The sequence below is a fragment of the Nycticebus coucang genome, chromosome 6 (genome assembly GCF_027406575.1).
Source record: "Nycticebus coucang isolate mNycCou1 chromosome 6, mNycCou1.pri, whole genome shotgun sequence".
Lineage (NCBI taxonomy): Eukaryota > Metazoa > Chordata > Mammalia > Primates > Lorisidae > Nycticebus > Nycticebus coucang.
In genome coordinates this window covers 60,894,804-60,910,491 of record NC_069785.1, presented here as the reverse complement: position 1 = coordinate 60,910,491, position 15,688 = coordinate 60,894,804, and the positions used below count along the sequence as shown (strand labels likewise).

Below are 15,688 nucleotides of genomic sequence, written 5' to 3'. Positions count from 1 at the left end.
GGTATTATTAATATCTAGGTAGTGTTTACATTTCATTGGGATACTATATCATAGGAATTGCAAATTACATATCAGATATATGCATTATTTTTTATTTTATTTATTTATTTATTTATTTTTGAGATAGTCTTATTATGTCGCCCTTGGTAGAGTGCTGTGGCGTCACAGCAACCTCAAACTCTTAGGCTTAAGAGATTCTCTTGCCTCAGCCTCCCCAAGTAGCTGGGACTACAGGCACCCACCACAATACCCGGCTATTTTTTGGTTGTAGCTGTCACTGTTGTTTGGCAGGCCCAGGCTGGATCCAAACCTGCCATCTCCAGTGTATGTGGCTGGAGCCCTAGCCTCTGAGCTACAGACAACGAGCCCATATACATTATTTTTGAATTCCCTTATATTGTTATATTAAAGAAAATGATGTTACAATTGTTTAAGATAGGGACATTTTGTTCCCTTCCTTAATTTATTAAGATGTTCAGCTAAATGCCTTGCACATGAAATTGTTCAAGTGTGTAGAAGCTACAACATTCTTCCTTCTAGGAATATATTGTAGTAGCACTTTGGGGTCTGTGCAGGAGCAGATTCAAAATATATTTTATGATATGCTTTGAATGAAGACATTCTAATTTCTATCGTGATCAGATTACTAAATATGTTATTTCTCAAATTTAAGCAAAATCAGGCACAGCAACTGGTATATAGTATATTTTAAAGTATGTTTGTGGAACTAAATTATATATGGAAGCAAAAAAATAGTTGTTTTGACATCTTCATTATGTGGTGGGCTATAACTAATGAGCTTCACAGCTTATTGCTTTCTAAAACTGAAGATCTTACATTTGGTAAATTTTCTTTTGAAAACTGTTTGAAAAGCAATGATAGTACTTCTATAAGCATGTAAAATATTAAATCTGAGTGTTGTAGAGTCTAAAAGCTTTCATCTTTAAGAATTGCTATACTGAGAGTATCAGTCTTCAAATTGACTTTATGACTGATATTTTTGTGGTAAAAATTATATTTTGGGGTGGGTGAAAATGAGTTATAAACAAAAACCTTCAGAAAACAAGATAATAAAATACTTGATTAACACTGTTAAAAAATTTCTGATATGGTAGGCCAAGATTATTTTGAAATTATCTGTGATAATAAAAATTTGCCGAATGCTTGTGGAGGTCAAATGTAAAATGAGTTCTTTTATTCTGTTTGATGAAAGTTTTCATCGTGAATTTAGGTAGTGCTAACTACAATTCCAAATAGCTCCCAATTCAGTGGGAAATGCACTAAAAGCTCATTTTTCACATAACAGTCTCATGTGATTATTCCTTATCAGGAAGCTTTTCTTCAAGAACTGATTCAGGAATTAAGACTCCTTTATCTTGTGCCTACACAGTATTCAGCAGTTCCCAGGTTGTCTTTTATTAGCCATTCAGAAGGAAGAAAGAACATGGAGGATCTTGGCTAATTACTACACTTCTGCTTATACTCTTTCAAGCTAGAACTTGGTTACACGCCACACCTAACTTGAAGTACAAAATTTAGTCTAGATTGTGCCCAGAATAATGAAGAACCTTTTTAGTTAGTGACTGCCAAACTGTGCCAAGAGTAAAACTGTTTGCTTTTTCAAATACAATCTTTGACAATTTAAAAGCTTTTTAAAAACTGATTAAGTGGTATGCTGGTATGAAGGGCCTTTGAAAGGTTAGTATTTTGATAAACAGATTATCTCCACCACCCGCCCCAGGATACTTTTTTTTTTTTTAGATGAACAAGCACATTTTACTATAACAAATATTTTCACAAATGTACTTTCCTAAACAAATATAGAATCTTTTTTTCTTTTCTTCCTTTTTTTTTTTTTAATATTGTTGGGGATTCATTTAGGGTACAATAAGCCAGGTTACACTGATTGCATTTGTTAGGTAAAGTCCCTCTTGCAATCATGTCTTGCCCCCAGAAGGTGTGGCATGCACCAAGGCCCTGCCCCCTCCCTCCTTCCCTCTCTCTGCTTTTCCTCCCCCCGTCCACCTTAATTGTCATTAATTGTCCTCATATCAAAATTGAGTAGATAGGATTCAAGCTTCTCCATTCTTGTGATGCTTTACTAAGAATAATGTCTTCCACTTTCATCCAGGTTAATACGAAGGATGTAAAGTCTCCGTTTTTTTTAATAGCTGAATAGTAATGGTGAAGTATAAGGGATGGGGGAACCAAGCATGATTGACATTTACAGAGAGTTGACCTGAAAACTGGCTGTAAATGATTTAATCACAGGGCTTTTCTTTTTGAAAGTCTAAGTTAAATAGTTTTTTATTTGGAAGTGGGTTCATTTTTGTATGTTCTTGTGTCTGTGCTTGTGTCCATGTGTGTGAGAGAGTAGTTTTTGGTATGGGGGTTATAAATATCATTCAAGAAACTTTAGGATAAATTAGAACTGTGGTTAAAAGTAACACTTTTAGAATATGTCTAATTCAACTCTATAACGATGTCATTAAATGTTGTTAAATATATGTTTTTTTCATTAAACTTAAATTATCCTATGATAAAGTTAAAATTGGTTCTTATTAACTTAAGTATTGACTTTATTCTAACAAATCTATATTAAGGCAGTGCAAACTAACTCATAAAAGGAAGAACATAACATACTAAGTAAATCATAATTTAGTTGCTTATTGCATGCACTGGAACAGAAATTAAAATACATTTTTGGAAGTATAAAAATTGGTCTCATCTATTTTGTATGGAAAATATTTAACATACTAATACTTTCAGAGCATTTTTAAGTTATTTGCCTAGTCACTACAAGAGTCAGCAGCCAGATTCATTACCATAAACATTATTATTGGTAAGTAGAAGATAAACCATTTTCTTATTAATGATTTAAGGGAAAACTAGCTGAAGAATCATGCCATATTTTTAGTTACTTCAAGATATTGGGGCAAAATAGCACAAAACAATGGATATATAAATAACTAATATCAAACTATTAACTTGGCTTTATATAATAGGTAAAACAATTAGCTTTTTTACCATGGGATCAAGTCTATTAACTTTGTAAGGAACATGTGTGTACATGTACAGGTAGATGGACACTTGGCATGAGTATGCCTATACTGCATTTTTTCTTTGTTGGTTGAATTGAGTGTTTGTGGTATGGAGGAACTTCTTGAACTAATAATGGTCCAGGCAAACTAGGTTTTGTTAGGAACCTAGGCAAGGCTTATTGGGATATTTTCAGGTTAAAATTAATAGCAGAGGAAGACACTATGCTGCTAACACCCCAAATCTGCTAAAAGGTACAAATTAAAAACCTTGGAAAACTTCCTAGCCTTTGTGTTAGAAGCTTATTAAATATATGCTGAATGATACTGTATTTTCACTTTCTCAAAGCCAATCTTTGAAACAATAAAATAATAAATAAAACTCAGTGCCTGTAGCTCAGTGGGTAGGGCACCAGCCACATACACCTGAGATGGTGGGTTCGAACCCAGCCCGGGTCTGCTGAACAACAATGACAAATGCAACAAAAAATATCTGGACATTATGGCGGGTGCCTGTAGTCCCAGCTACTTGGAGGCTGAGGCAAGAGAATTGCTTGGGTGCAAGAGTTGGAGGTTGCTGTGAGCTGTGATGCCACAGCACTCTGCTGAGGGTGATAACAGTAAAACTCTGTCTCAAAAAAAGAGAGAAAAAAGACTTTTTTTTGAGACAGAGTCTCACTGTGTCACCCTCTGTAGAGTTCTGTGGCATCACAGTTCATAGCAACCTCAAACTCTTGAGCTTTAGCGATTCTCTTGCCTCAGTCTCCCAAATAGCTGGGACTGCAGGCGCCCGCCACAATGCCCAAGTTTTTTTTTTGTTGCAGTTATCATTGTTGTTTTAGCTGGCCCAGGCTGGGTTTGAACCTGCCAGCCTCCGTGTATGTGGCCAGCGCCCTATCCACTGAGCTATGGGTGCCTCCAAATATCTTTTTTTATTGCCCAACACTTGTGTATTGTTAGTTTTCCACTTCAGAATTAATTTGAGTACCACAGATACTGCAATCTTTTAGTCCTAACTTTATTTTGAAAATTTCAAATCTACAGAATAGTCAGTAGAATTACATGAAGAACTCATGTAGCCTTCCCCTAGATTTGCCAACATTTTGCATCCTTCTTTTCATATGCTTTTTTGGGGAATCATTTGAAAGTAGGTTGCAGACATGAAACTTCATTGATCACCTAAGAATATGTACATTTTCCCAAAGAGCTGTAATAATGTTTCAGTCCTAAAACATTATTATTAATTCAATAATATCATTTAATATACAGTTTGTACAATTATTTAAAATCCATATTTCTTCAGTTGTCCTAAAAATACCTTTTTTGGGACATTACATTTCTTATGTCTTTTTATACCAGGTTCCCTCATCCCCAGTTTCTGACCTTTCTCACTGTCTCTTTTTTTAAAATGAGATCACCTTTTTCTCCTTGTGTCTAGATCAGTGACTTACAGAATGCCTCTCATTCTCGGTGTGCTTGGTTATTTACTCATGATTAGATTTGGTTAGATGGTGACAAGAGTGCTGTGTAAGTGAAGCTGGACCTTTCTTAATGCATTGCTTTGGGAGGCACATACTGTCAGATTGTCCTGCATTTGGCAGTGCTAATTTTGGTCACTTGGTTAAATAAAGTGGTAATTGCTATCTCTCTTTAATCTGAAAGTTCTCTTTTTCTCTATTATTAATAAGTAATTTGTGACCGAATATCCTGTTCCCTCACAAATATTACCCGATTATTTTAGCACTAACTCTTGCCAAAATCAGTTTATACATGTGGGGTTGCCAAATGATAATTTTATGTCACTCCTTTTACATTTATTGATTGAACTTTATAGCTGTTAAAATCTTTTTTTAAAGACAGAAAATTTTTTTTTTTTTTGTTAGAGACAGAGTCTCACTGTACCATCCTCAGGTAGAGTGCCATGAAGTCACACAGCTCACAGCAACCTTAACTCTTGGGCTTACGTGATTCTCTTGCCTCAACTTCCCAAGCAGCTGGGACTACAGGCGCCTGCCACAACATCCGGCTATTTTTTTTGAACCCGCCGCCCTCGGTATATGGGGCCGGCGCCCTACTCACTGAGCCACAGGCACTGCCCAGAATTTTTTTTTTTTTTTTTTTTTAGCTGTTAAAATCTTAACCTCTAATAAAAACTAATGTTTATAGCCGGGCGTTGTGGCGGGCGCCTGTAGTCCCAGCTACTCGGGAGGCTGAGGCAAGAGAATCGCTTGAGCCCAGGAGTTGGAGGTTGCTGTGAGCTGTGTGAGGCCACGGCACTCTACCGAGGGCCATAAAGTGAGACTCTGTCTCTACAAAAAAAAAAAACAAAACTAATGTTTAAATCAGAGCTGTTGTGTTAGCATAGGTAGGTTGTCTGTAACCCCTTCTTCCCACCTGTCAGTTTTATCTGTGTTGCAGGGTAGCATTTCTAATGAAATATAGTTGATCTTGAACATTACAGGTTTGAACTATGCAGATCCACATATATGCAGATTTTTAAACACCGAACTTGTATGGAAAGTACAGTATTCATGAGATGTGAAACCCATACCACTGAGGGCTGACTTTGAGATTTGAGTATGCCTATTTTGATATGAGGAGGGGATGTCCTGGAGCTAATCTCCTACATGTACTGAGGGACAACTGTAGTCCCTTAATGTCCACTTCTGTTCTAGGTCTTCTTAAGACACTAACTGCAGTGTTTCTATTTCTGTGTATGACTTTTATAAGCTACTTGAGGACTTTTTTAGGACTTCTTATATCCATGTCTTCATGTCTGGTGTTTTATCTTGCCAGTTATCTTTTGTGGTTACTATAATAGATTGAATTATAAAATACAAAATATATTCATGAATCAAGGTAGACCTTAACAAGGGAGAAGTATATAGAACAGAGAAAGTAGAATGAACTTTTTTTTTTTTTTTTTTTGAGATAGAGTCTTGCTCTGTTGCCCCTTCTAAATGCAGTGGTGTCATCATAGTAGTTCACTGCGACCTCAAAATCCTGGGCTCAAATGATCCCTCTGCTTCAGCCTCCCACGTAGCTGTGTCTACAGGCATGTGCCATAGGCAACTTTTCTATTTTTTGTGGAGACCAGGTCTTAATGTTGCTTAAGCTGGTCTCAAACTCCTGAGCTCAAGGGGTTCTCTCGGCTTAGCTTCCCAGAGTGCTAGGATTGTAGGTGTGAGTCACCATATCTGGCCGTTTAACGAACTTTTAAATGACTAAATTAAATCTAACTGTTATCTGGAACTAGAACTAGTTCAGCTACGAACAAATTAATCACTTTATTAAGGGAAAACAAATGATAAAATAAGTACTGGTTTGTAAAGCAGAGGAATCACCTGAATTACACATAGAATAAATTTAAACTCAGTCTACTTTGACCATGCCTTAGACTTAGAGTGTGTTTTTAGATCACTTTTCCTTGAGGCCAGTTGGTATTCATGGAAGGAATTCAAACCAAATATAATATCAACTTGCCTGTAATTCAGGTTGAGAGAGCTTTACATTTGCGCCATAGGAATTTAATGTGTCTGAAGGGAAAGTTATAAATTACAAAAATCAGGTAAATTGCAGTTTTAAGATGCTTTATGTATCTTAAATAGGAAAGACTGGAAAAGTTAAATCTAGAATAATGAGCAATTATTGTCCTTTTTTAGAATTACAAATCATCCATGTGAGAAAAAACTAAAGACCAGTGATTTTTATTGGAGAACTTAAGAACCTGCCAGATTTTAAAATTAAAACACCTACTTTAATGCCTTTCCTGTTGGTGCCCAGTAAGAATTTATGGCTTTCATTAATTAATGATAGTTAAATTTTCATTTACAAGATAATTGGTTATATCTAAACATGTGACAGTAATGATAGTTCTTCTTTCTGTTTTAGACTATCCCCATAAATATGGTCCACAGGGGGGCTGTGCAGATCATTCAGTATTTGAAAGGATGAGGAAGTACCAGATGACTGGTGTAGAGGAGATAACACAGGTAAGAATTTTAACACTAGCATGCATTTAAGAAATGGAAATAGGGCGGCGCCTGTGGCTCAATTGTTAAGGTGCTGGCCCCATATACCGAGGGTGGCGGGTTCAAACCCGGCCCCGGCCAAACTGCAACCAAAAAATAGCCGGGCGTTGTGGCGGGCGCCTGTAGTCCCAGCTACTCGGGAGGCTGAGGCAAGAGAATCGCTTAAGCCCAGGAGTTGGAGGTTGCTGTGAGCTGTGTGAGGCCACGGCACTCTACTGAGGGCCATAAAGTGAGACTCTGTCTCTACAAAAAAAAAAAAAAAAAGAAATGGAAATAAACTTAGGCATATGTTTCGTTTCTGCATTTAAAAATGTATGTTCTAGAATTTCTGAGAGCTATACATCACTCTAGGAAAATAATATACATTTTTTTAATGCTCAAACAGGCCAGGTAATTTGCAATAATAAAGGAGTGGTACTGAAATTTGAATACAAATATGTATTAGTCAAAGAACATTACAGGTCCAAAATACAACTCTGCCTTTCTCTTTCCTCCCCTCCACTCCCCTCCTTCCCAGCTGGAGTGCAGTGGCATAGTCATAACTCACTGCAGCCTCAAACTCTTGGGCTCAAGCAATCCTCCTGCTTCAGCTTCTTGTGTAGCTAGGACTATAGGTGTGTGCTACCATGCCTGGCTAATTTTAAAATTTTTTTTTTTTTTTTTTTTTTTTTGTAGAGACATAGTCTCACTTTATCATCCTCTGTTGAGTGCCTGGGGTCACACAGCTCACAGCAACCTCCAACTCCTGGGCTTAGGTGATTCTCTTGCCTCAGCCTCTATAGTAGCTGGGAATACAGGTGCCTGCCACAATGCCCGGCTATTTTTTTTGTTGCAGTTTGGCCAGAGCTGGGTTTGAATCTACCACCCTTGGTATATGGGCCGGCACCCTACCCACTGAGCCACATAGAAAGATATCTTCAAAGGATTAGAAAAAAATCCTGGCAAACTAAGTTTCTATATTCTGTGAAAATAATTTTCAAAAATATGAGCGAATTAGCGATCATTTTGGATAGACAAGAGGTGACAGAATTTGTCTCTAGGAGATCTTCACTGCAAAAAATCTGAAAAAAGATTTTCACCGTACTTTCTTCAGTTAGAAAAAAGGTTATCAAATGGAAACTTGATTCTACACAAGGAGTCAAGAGCATAAAATAGTAAATATGTAGGTAAATATGAAGGACTTTTTTCTTATTTAAAAAATTTCTTCAAGAGATTATTAACTTAAAATAATAATAATGTATAATAGGTTTTACAATATACAGAGAATCAAAATTTATGACAGTAGCACAAGAGACAGAAGAATAGAAGTATACTGTTGTTTCTTACACCATGTGAAGTAGTATAGTTCTGGCAGGTAGATTGTTCTGTGAAAAAGGTGGATATTGCAAACTATAATGCTGAGGTCAATATGGACCCATAGTCAGCTGTTTGTTTTTGTAAATAAAGTTTTATTGGAACACAATCATATCCATTCACTGACTCATTGTCTATGGTTGCTTTTGCACTGTAGTGGCAGAATTAAGTAGTTGTGACAGAGACCATGTGGCCTCTATGATGGTGTAAATATTTACCATTTTGTTTTTTTTTTGTAGAGACAGAGTCTCACTTTATTGCCCTCGGTAGAGTGCCATGGCCTCACACAGCTCACAGCAACCTCCAACTCCTGGGCTTAAGCGATTCTCTTGCCTCAGCCTCCCGAGTAGCTGGGACTACAGGCACCCGCCACAACGCCTGGCTATTTTTTGGTTTCAGTTTGGCCGGGACGGGTTTGAACCCATCACCCTTGGTATATGGGGCTGGCACCTTACCGACTGAGCCACAGGCGCCGCCCACCATTTGGTCTTTTAAGAAAAAGTTTGCAGAAATGTCTTCTTCCCTGGAGCAACCAGTGAAAAAAATGAAGTAGATACAGTTAACAGATCAATGAAAGACATCAAATGTAATTAAAAATACTTGGCTAATTCAAAAAAAGGCAGAGAAAGAGAAAAAAGGAACAAAGTATAGATAGGACAGATAGGAAATAAATAGCAAAATGGTAAGTTTACGTTATTACATTAAATATAAATGGACTAAACATAAATTAAAAAGCTGAGATGGTTAGATTTAGAAAGCCTGACCAAACTGTTTAAAAGAAATGTAATTTAAGTGTAAAGACACAGAGTTTAAAAGTAAAAGGATGAGAAACATACGTCATACAAGCACTAATATAAGAATTATAGAGTGACTATATTAATATCAAACAGAATATATTTCAGGTCACAGCTTATCACTAGAGACACCTGTCATAATGATAACAAGTATCAGTTTATCAAGAACAGTAACAGTTCTGGGCGGCGCCTGTGGCTCAGTCAGTAAGGCGCCGGCCCCATATACCGAGGGTGGTGGGTTCAAACCCGGCCCCGGCCAAACTGCAACCAAAAAATAGCCGGGTGTTGTGGCGGGCGCCTGTAGTCCCAGCTACTCCGGAGGCTGAGGCAAGAGAATCGCTTAAGCCCAGGAGTTGGAGGTTGCTGTGAGCTGTGTGAGGCCACGGCACTCTACTGAGGGCCATAAAGTGAGACTCTGTCTCTACAAAAAAAAAAAAACAGTAACAATTCTAAATGTTATTTAATAATGTAGTTATTATTAGTAGTAGAGCTTGAAATATGTGGAGGAAAAACTAACAACTGAAAGGAGAAATGGAAAACTGTACAAATTTTAGCTAGAGATCACACTCATTTTTGAGTAGACAAGTGAATAGATTGATAGAGTGAGTAGACAAAAAATTAGTAAGGATAGAGAACACTTGAACACCACTCTGAAACAATCTGACCTAATTGACATTTGTAGAACTCTCCACTCAATAATGGCAGAATACACAAGTGCATGTAGAACATTTCTTCAACATATACTAGACCATAAAAAAGTCTTGATAAGTCTCAAAGGACTGAAATTATACAGAATAGTTTTTAGGTCTTTCTTGAGACCTTTTAAATGATCATGTTAGAAAAGAAAGATCTATAATCAGTCACATAAGTATCCATTTTTAAGAGCTAGACAAGGAAGTACGTATTAAATCATAACTAAGTAGAAGGAATAAAGCAGGTAAAAGTAGATATGAATGAAGTAGAAAACAACAGAGAAAATTAATTCAGGAGATTAATATGATTGATAATCTTCTAGTCTGACCAAGAAATAAAGAACAAATACAAATTAATACTGTCAGACACAAAAAAGGGGATATTACTGTAGACATTAACTGCATTTTTTTTTTTTTTTTTTTTGTAGAGACAGAGTCTCACTTTATGGCCCTTGGTAGAGTGCCGTGGCATCACACAGCTCACAGCAACCTCCAGCTCCTGGGCTTAAGCGATTCTCTTGCCTCAGCCTCCCGAGTAGCTGGGACTACAGGTGCCTGCCACAGCACCCAGCTATTTTTTTTGTTGCAGTTTGGCCGGGGCTGGGTTTGAACCCGCCACCCTCGGCATATGGGGCCGGCGCCCTACTCATTGAGCCACAGGCGCCGCCCATTAACTGCATATTTTAAACACCTGGAGCCAATAAATCCAATAATACCAATTTAATAGACAAAAATCCTTTATAGACACAAATTAAGAAAAATAGCACAACCAATAAGAAATATGTGAGTGGCCAGTTGCCTGTAGCTCATTGAGCGCCAGCCACATACACTGGAGCTGGCAGGTTTGAACCCAGCCTGGTTCTGCCAAACAACAATGACAATTACAACAAAAAAATAGCCGGGTGTTGTGGCAGGCGCCTGTAGTCCCAGCTTCGTGGAAGGCTGAGGCAAGAGAATCACTTAAGCCAAAGAGTTTGAGGTTGCTGTGACTGTGACATCATGACACTCTACCAAGGGCGACATAGTGAGACTCTGTCTCAAAAAAACAAAAAGGTGACTATATGTGGTTGAGATTAAATTGATACTTATTAGTTTTGTTTCATGGAAAACTTTAAGCCCAGAAGTAACATACTTATTGAATTTCAGATACTTAAGAAAGAAGTAATATCAATTTTACATAATGTCCTTAAGAAAATAAAGGAGGAAGGAAAACTTAACACATTTTATGAGGCCAGTGTTAACTTAATGTTCACATCAGACAAAGGCAATACAAGAAAACTAAACTATAGGCCAATATCCCTCATGAGTAGAGATGTAAAATTTTAAAAAATACTAACAAATGAAATCTAGCAATACATGAAGAATATAATACATAACGATCAAATGAGGTTTATGCCAGAAATGTAAAATTGGTTAGCATTAGAAAACCAATCAATATAATTCATCGTATTAACATAATAAAGGAGAAACACCTATGTAGTTTACATAGACTAGTAGAAAAGCATATGTCAGATTTCAACACCCAACACTTGCCAAACTGAAAGTAAAAGGAAACAGCCTTACACTTCTATATAAAACTGACAGCTGAGGGTGGCGCCGGTGGCTCAAAGGGGTAGGACACTGGCCCCATATGCTGGAGGTGGTGGGTTCAAACCCAGCCCCGGCCAGAAACTGCCAAAAAAAAAAAACACCAAACAAACAAACAAAAAAACCTGTAAAAACTAGGGAGAGACTAAATCCCTTTCTCCTGCAACCAAGCATAAAGGATGCCAGTCTCACTTTTATTCAGACATGACAAAGAAAGGTATACAGATTGTAAAGAAAGTAAACTGCCTTTATTTTAGATGACAAGAGTCTAGAAAATCCTAAGAAATGTTGGAAAAGTTACTAGAAACAGTAAGTAAACTTGTCAAGGGCATATAATAAAAACTAGTATGCAAAAATTAATTGTATTCTATATTTTGGCAAGGAACATTTAGAAATGAAATTTTACAAATCACTTAAAAATAGCATCAAAATACAAAATAATACTTGGAATAAATTTAACAAAGTAGGTGTAAGAGATGTACATGAAAAAACAACAAAACATTGCTAAGAAAAATTAAAGCTCTAAACAAATGGAGAAATGAGAAATATACTGTGTTCATCATTAGAAGATTCAATGTCTGTTATTCCCAAATTGTTCTGTATTTTCTTTTTTTTTTTTTTTTTTGTAGAGACAGAGTCTCACTTTATGGCCCTTGGTAGAGTGCTGTGGCCTCACACAGCTCACAGCAACCTCCAACTCCTGGGCTTAAGCGATTCTCTTGCCTCAGCCTCCCGAGCAGCTGGGACTACAGGCGCCCGCCACAACGCCCGGCTATTTTTTGGTTGCAGTTCAGCCGGGGCCGGGTTTGAACCCGCCACCCTTGGTATATGGGGCCGGCGCCTTACCGACTGAGCCACAGGCGCCGCCCTGTTCTGTATTTTCAATGCAGTCTATATCAGAAGTTCCAGTGGTGATCTTTCTAGTAATTTACAAACTGATTCTTAGAGTTACATTGAAATGTAAAGGACTTAGAATAGATAAAACAATTGAAAAATAAAAGAACAAAACTGGAGGTTTTATATAGTCTGATTTTAAGACTTACCGTAAAGTAAGATAGTATCATCTTGACCTAAAAGTAAACACTTATATCAGTGGAAAAGAGTAGAGAGTCCACACGGTTAGTTGATTGTTGCAAAGGTCCCAAAGATATTTAAAGGAGGACTATGAAGGGTCTTTTCAACAAACGTTGTCGAGACAATTGGATATTCTGAAAAAAAAATTGAGATGCACCTACACATCACACCTTATACAAAATTAACAAAAAATGGAAAATAGACCTATATGTTAAAGTTAACTAAAACTTAAAGGAAAAAACAGGAAAAATTTTTGTGACTTTTGGATAAGATAATTTAGGGTACAAAAATACCCTCATAAATAAACAAACAAATAAACACACACACTAGATGTCATCAAAATCAAAAACTTTGCCTCAAAGACACAGTTAAGAAATTGAAAAACAAGCCATAGACTTAAGAAAATATTTATAAAACATCTGTTTGACAAAAGCACTCCAGAATATGTAAAGAACACATAACAAGATGCACAAATCCCAATTAAAAAACAGGCCAAGCATTTGAAAAAATATTTTACAAAAGAAAATAATAAAAATTTTAGATTTTGAAGTAGAGAAACATTTTGAATACATGAAATCATTGGTTATAAAAAAAAGATTGATATATTTTACTATATGAAAACTAAAAGACACCTTAAAGTAAAGACAAGTTGTAAACTTTGAGAAATACAATGCATAAAATTAATAAAAAGTTGTCTTTATTTCTTAAAGTATTCCTTTTTCTGATTAGAACAACTAATAAAAACTAACCTGGCCACAAAATAGAAATACTTTAAAAATATATGTTAATTTTGTGTGTGTATGTCTGCAGTACATGTTGTATATTGTGTATGTATCTATTTGAAGGCATTGGAAAGGTAACAAAGCTGTGCAGAATTATGGGACCAAGATCTTAGAAAAAGTGTACATTTAGAGAGGTGAGAAGGTAAGTAGAAATGCCCAAACTCATGAGGCTAAGGATAGAAAAGTTGTTCAGGGTCTACTCAGAAGAGCTTTAGGTTGGGACCTTGAATAGCTACTCTGTAAGATTAAAGGTGAATCAGAAAGTATTCAACCTCCCCTCACAGGGATTAAAACTTTACATCACATCTTCTTAGTCTTTTATCAGATTAAGGTGATCCAGGATTAATTATCACACCAACCCTAACTACTTACTAGAATTGAAAGTAAATCTCTTAAGAAAGATAAAATATCATCACCTTAAGCCTTCACTTATATCTGGTTTTTCCATATATATCGTCTGGCACTCAGTTCATAATAACTAACATATCAACAAACAAAATAACATGGTGGAAGAACAAGGGAATTAATAGACGATGGAAGCTACCTAAAAATATCTAGGCAATGAAATTATCAGACACAGACTTTAATGTGTTCAAGTTCAGCAGAAAATTGAAAATTAACAAAGGAACATGATGGAAGTTTTAGAATTAAAAAAATGCAGCTACAGGAATTAAGAATTTAGAATTTAAATTAAGAATTTAATGGATTTAGATCTGGATGGTATATTATGAGAAAATAGACCACACCAGTAAGAAACAAAAGGATGGAAAATACAGGAAAAACTCTAAGAGAACATAAATGATACTTTAAAAAGGTCTAACATATGTGTAATTGATGTCATGGAAGGACATGGTCAAGTAAGGACAGGCAATGACTGAGAATTTTCCAAATATAGCGGAGGTATCAGACAACAAATTCATTAGGTCCTATTATTTGGGCAGGATAAATACTTCACAATGAAAATAACATCCTTTGGGCGGCGCCTGTGGCTCAGTCGGTAAGGCGCTGGCCCCGTATACCGAGGGTGGTGGGTTCAAACCCGGCCCCGGCCAAACTGCAACCAAAAAATAGCCGGGCGTTGTGGCAGGCGCCTATAGTCCCAGCTACTCGGGAGGCTGAGGCAGGAGAATCACTTAAGCCCAGGAGTTGGAGGTTGCTGTGAGCTGTGTGAGGCCACGGCACTCTACTGAGGGCCATAAAGTGAGACTTTGTCTCTACAAAAAAAAAAAAAAAAAAAAAGAAAATAACATCCTTATTATTTTTATTAGAAATTTTGAAAACCAAAGATGTAATCTTAAAAGCAGCCAGTGGGAAAAATCATGTTCCAAGAAGCATTGTAAAAACGGCAGCTCATTCTCACTGGAAACAGTTGAAACCAAAAGACAGAATGTTCTTACATGGAGTAACTGCTATCCTAGAATGCTATCCTCAGTGAAAATAGATAAAAGTAAAATAAAAGCATTTCAAGTTGAGAGTCTAACAGAACACACTAAAAGGTTTTCTTCCTAGTGAAAAGATTGTGGACTCAAATGGTAACTTGTAGGTGAAGAACAATACAGTGGATAATTCTAAGTGAATATTGAACCTGTACTCTGAAGCATTAATAATAGAGACTGTGTGGTCAAGATGTTGTAACAATCTTAAATTTGTATATCCATGATATCATAACTTCAAAATATATAAAGCGAAAATTGATGAAATTAAAAGCAGTAATAGAAAAATCATGATGGGAGGTTTCACTTCGCTTTTCATTAAGTAACAGATTAAAAAATAAAATCCAGATGAGATATGGAAGATCTGAACCACTTGATTAAGAAATTTGATGACTTTATGTTAATTTCTCTGTTTGGGAGACTTATTTATATTTCAGATTGAATTCTTAAAGTTCTTAATTTAAAACTTTCTTTAAAATGTATTTTTTACATTAAAGCGTTCATTCTTTTTCTGGCATGGAGAGCTTTATATACATAACTTTAATAACAGCCAAGATTAACATATAATTCCTTTTTTTTTTTTAAGACAGAGTCTCATTTTGTCACCTTGGCAGAGTGCCATGGCGTCACAGCTCACAGCAACCTCAAACTCTTGGACGTAAGCTTCTCTTACCTCAGCCTCTCAAGTAGCGGGGACTATAGGTGTCCACCACAATGCCCAGCTATTTTTAGAGATGAGGTCTTGCTCTTGCTCAGGCTGCTCTCGAACCCATGAGCTCAGGCAGTCTACCTGCCTCAGCCTCCCAGAGTGCTAGGATATAGGCGTGAGCCACTGTGCCCGGCCCCATATAATTGCTTTTTATGTGGAATAACATGATTACAAATACTAATTGCATTTAACAAA

At 36.6% G+C, this 15,688-nt stretch overlaps 1 protein-coding gene across 5 annotated transcripts in view; it reads left to right on the top strand.

Moving 5' to 3' along the window:
* ADAM10 (ADAM metallopeptidase domain 10) overlaps positions 1–15,688 on the top strand; it is a 181,793-nt gene that overhangs the window by 108,443 nt on the left and 57,662 nt on the right. For 3 of the 5 annotated variants that reach the window (XM_053594023.1, XM_053594025.1, XM_053594024.1), the window contains exons 5-6: positions 6,930–7,030; positions 15,371–15,442. In XM_053594023.1, the coding sequence (XP_053449998.1) occupies positions 6,930–7,030; positions 15,371–15,442 (173 nt within the window). The remainder of the gene's footprint in view (positions 1–6,929; positions 7,031–15,370; positions 15,443–15,688) is intronic. The other 2 variants (XM_053594026.1, XM_053594027.1) reach the window with 1 other exon arrangement.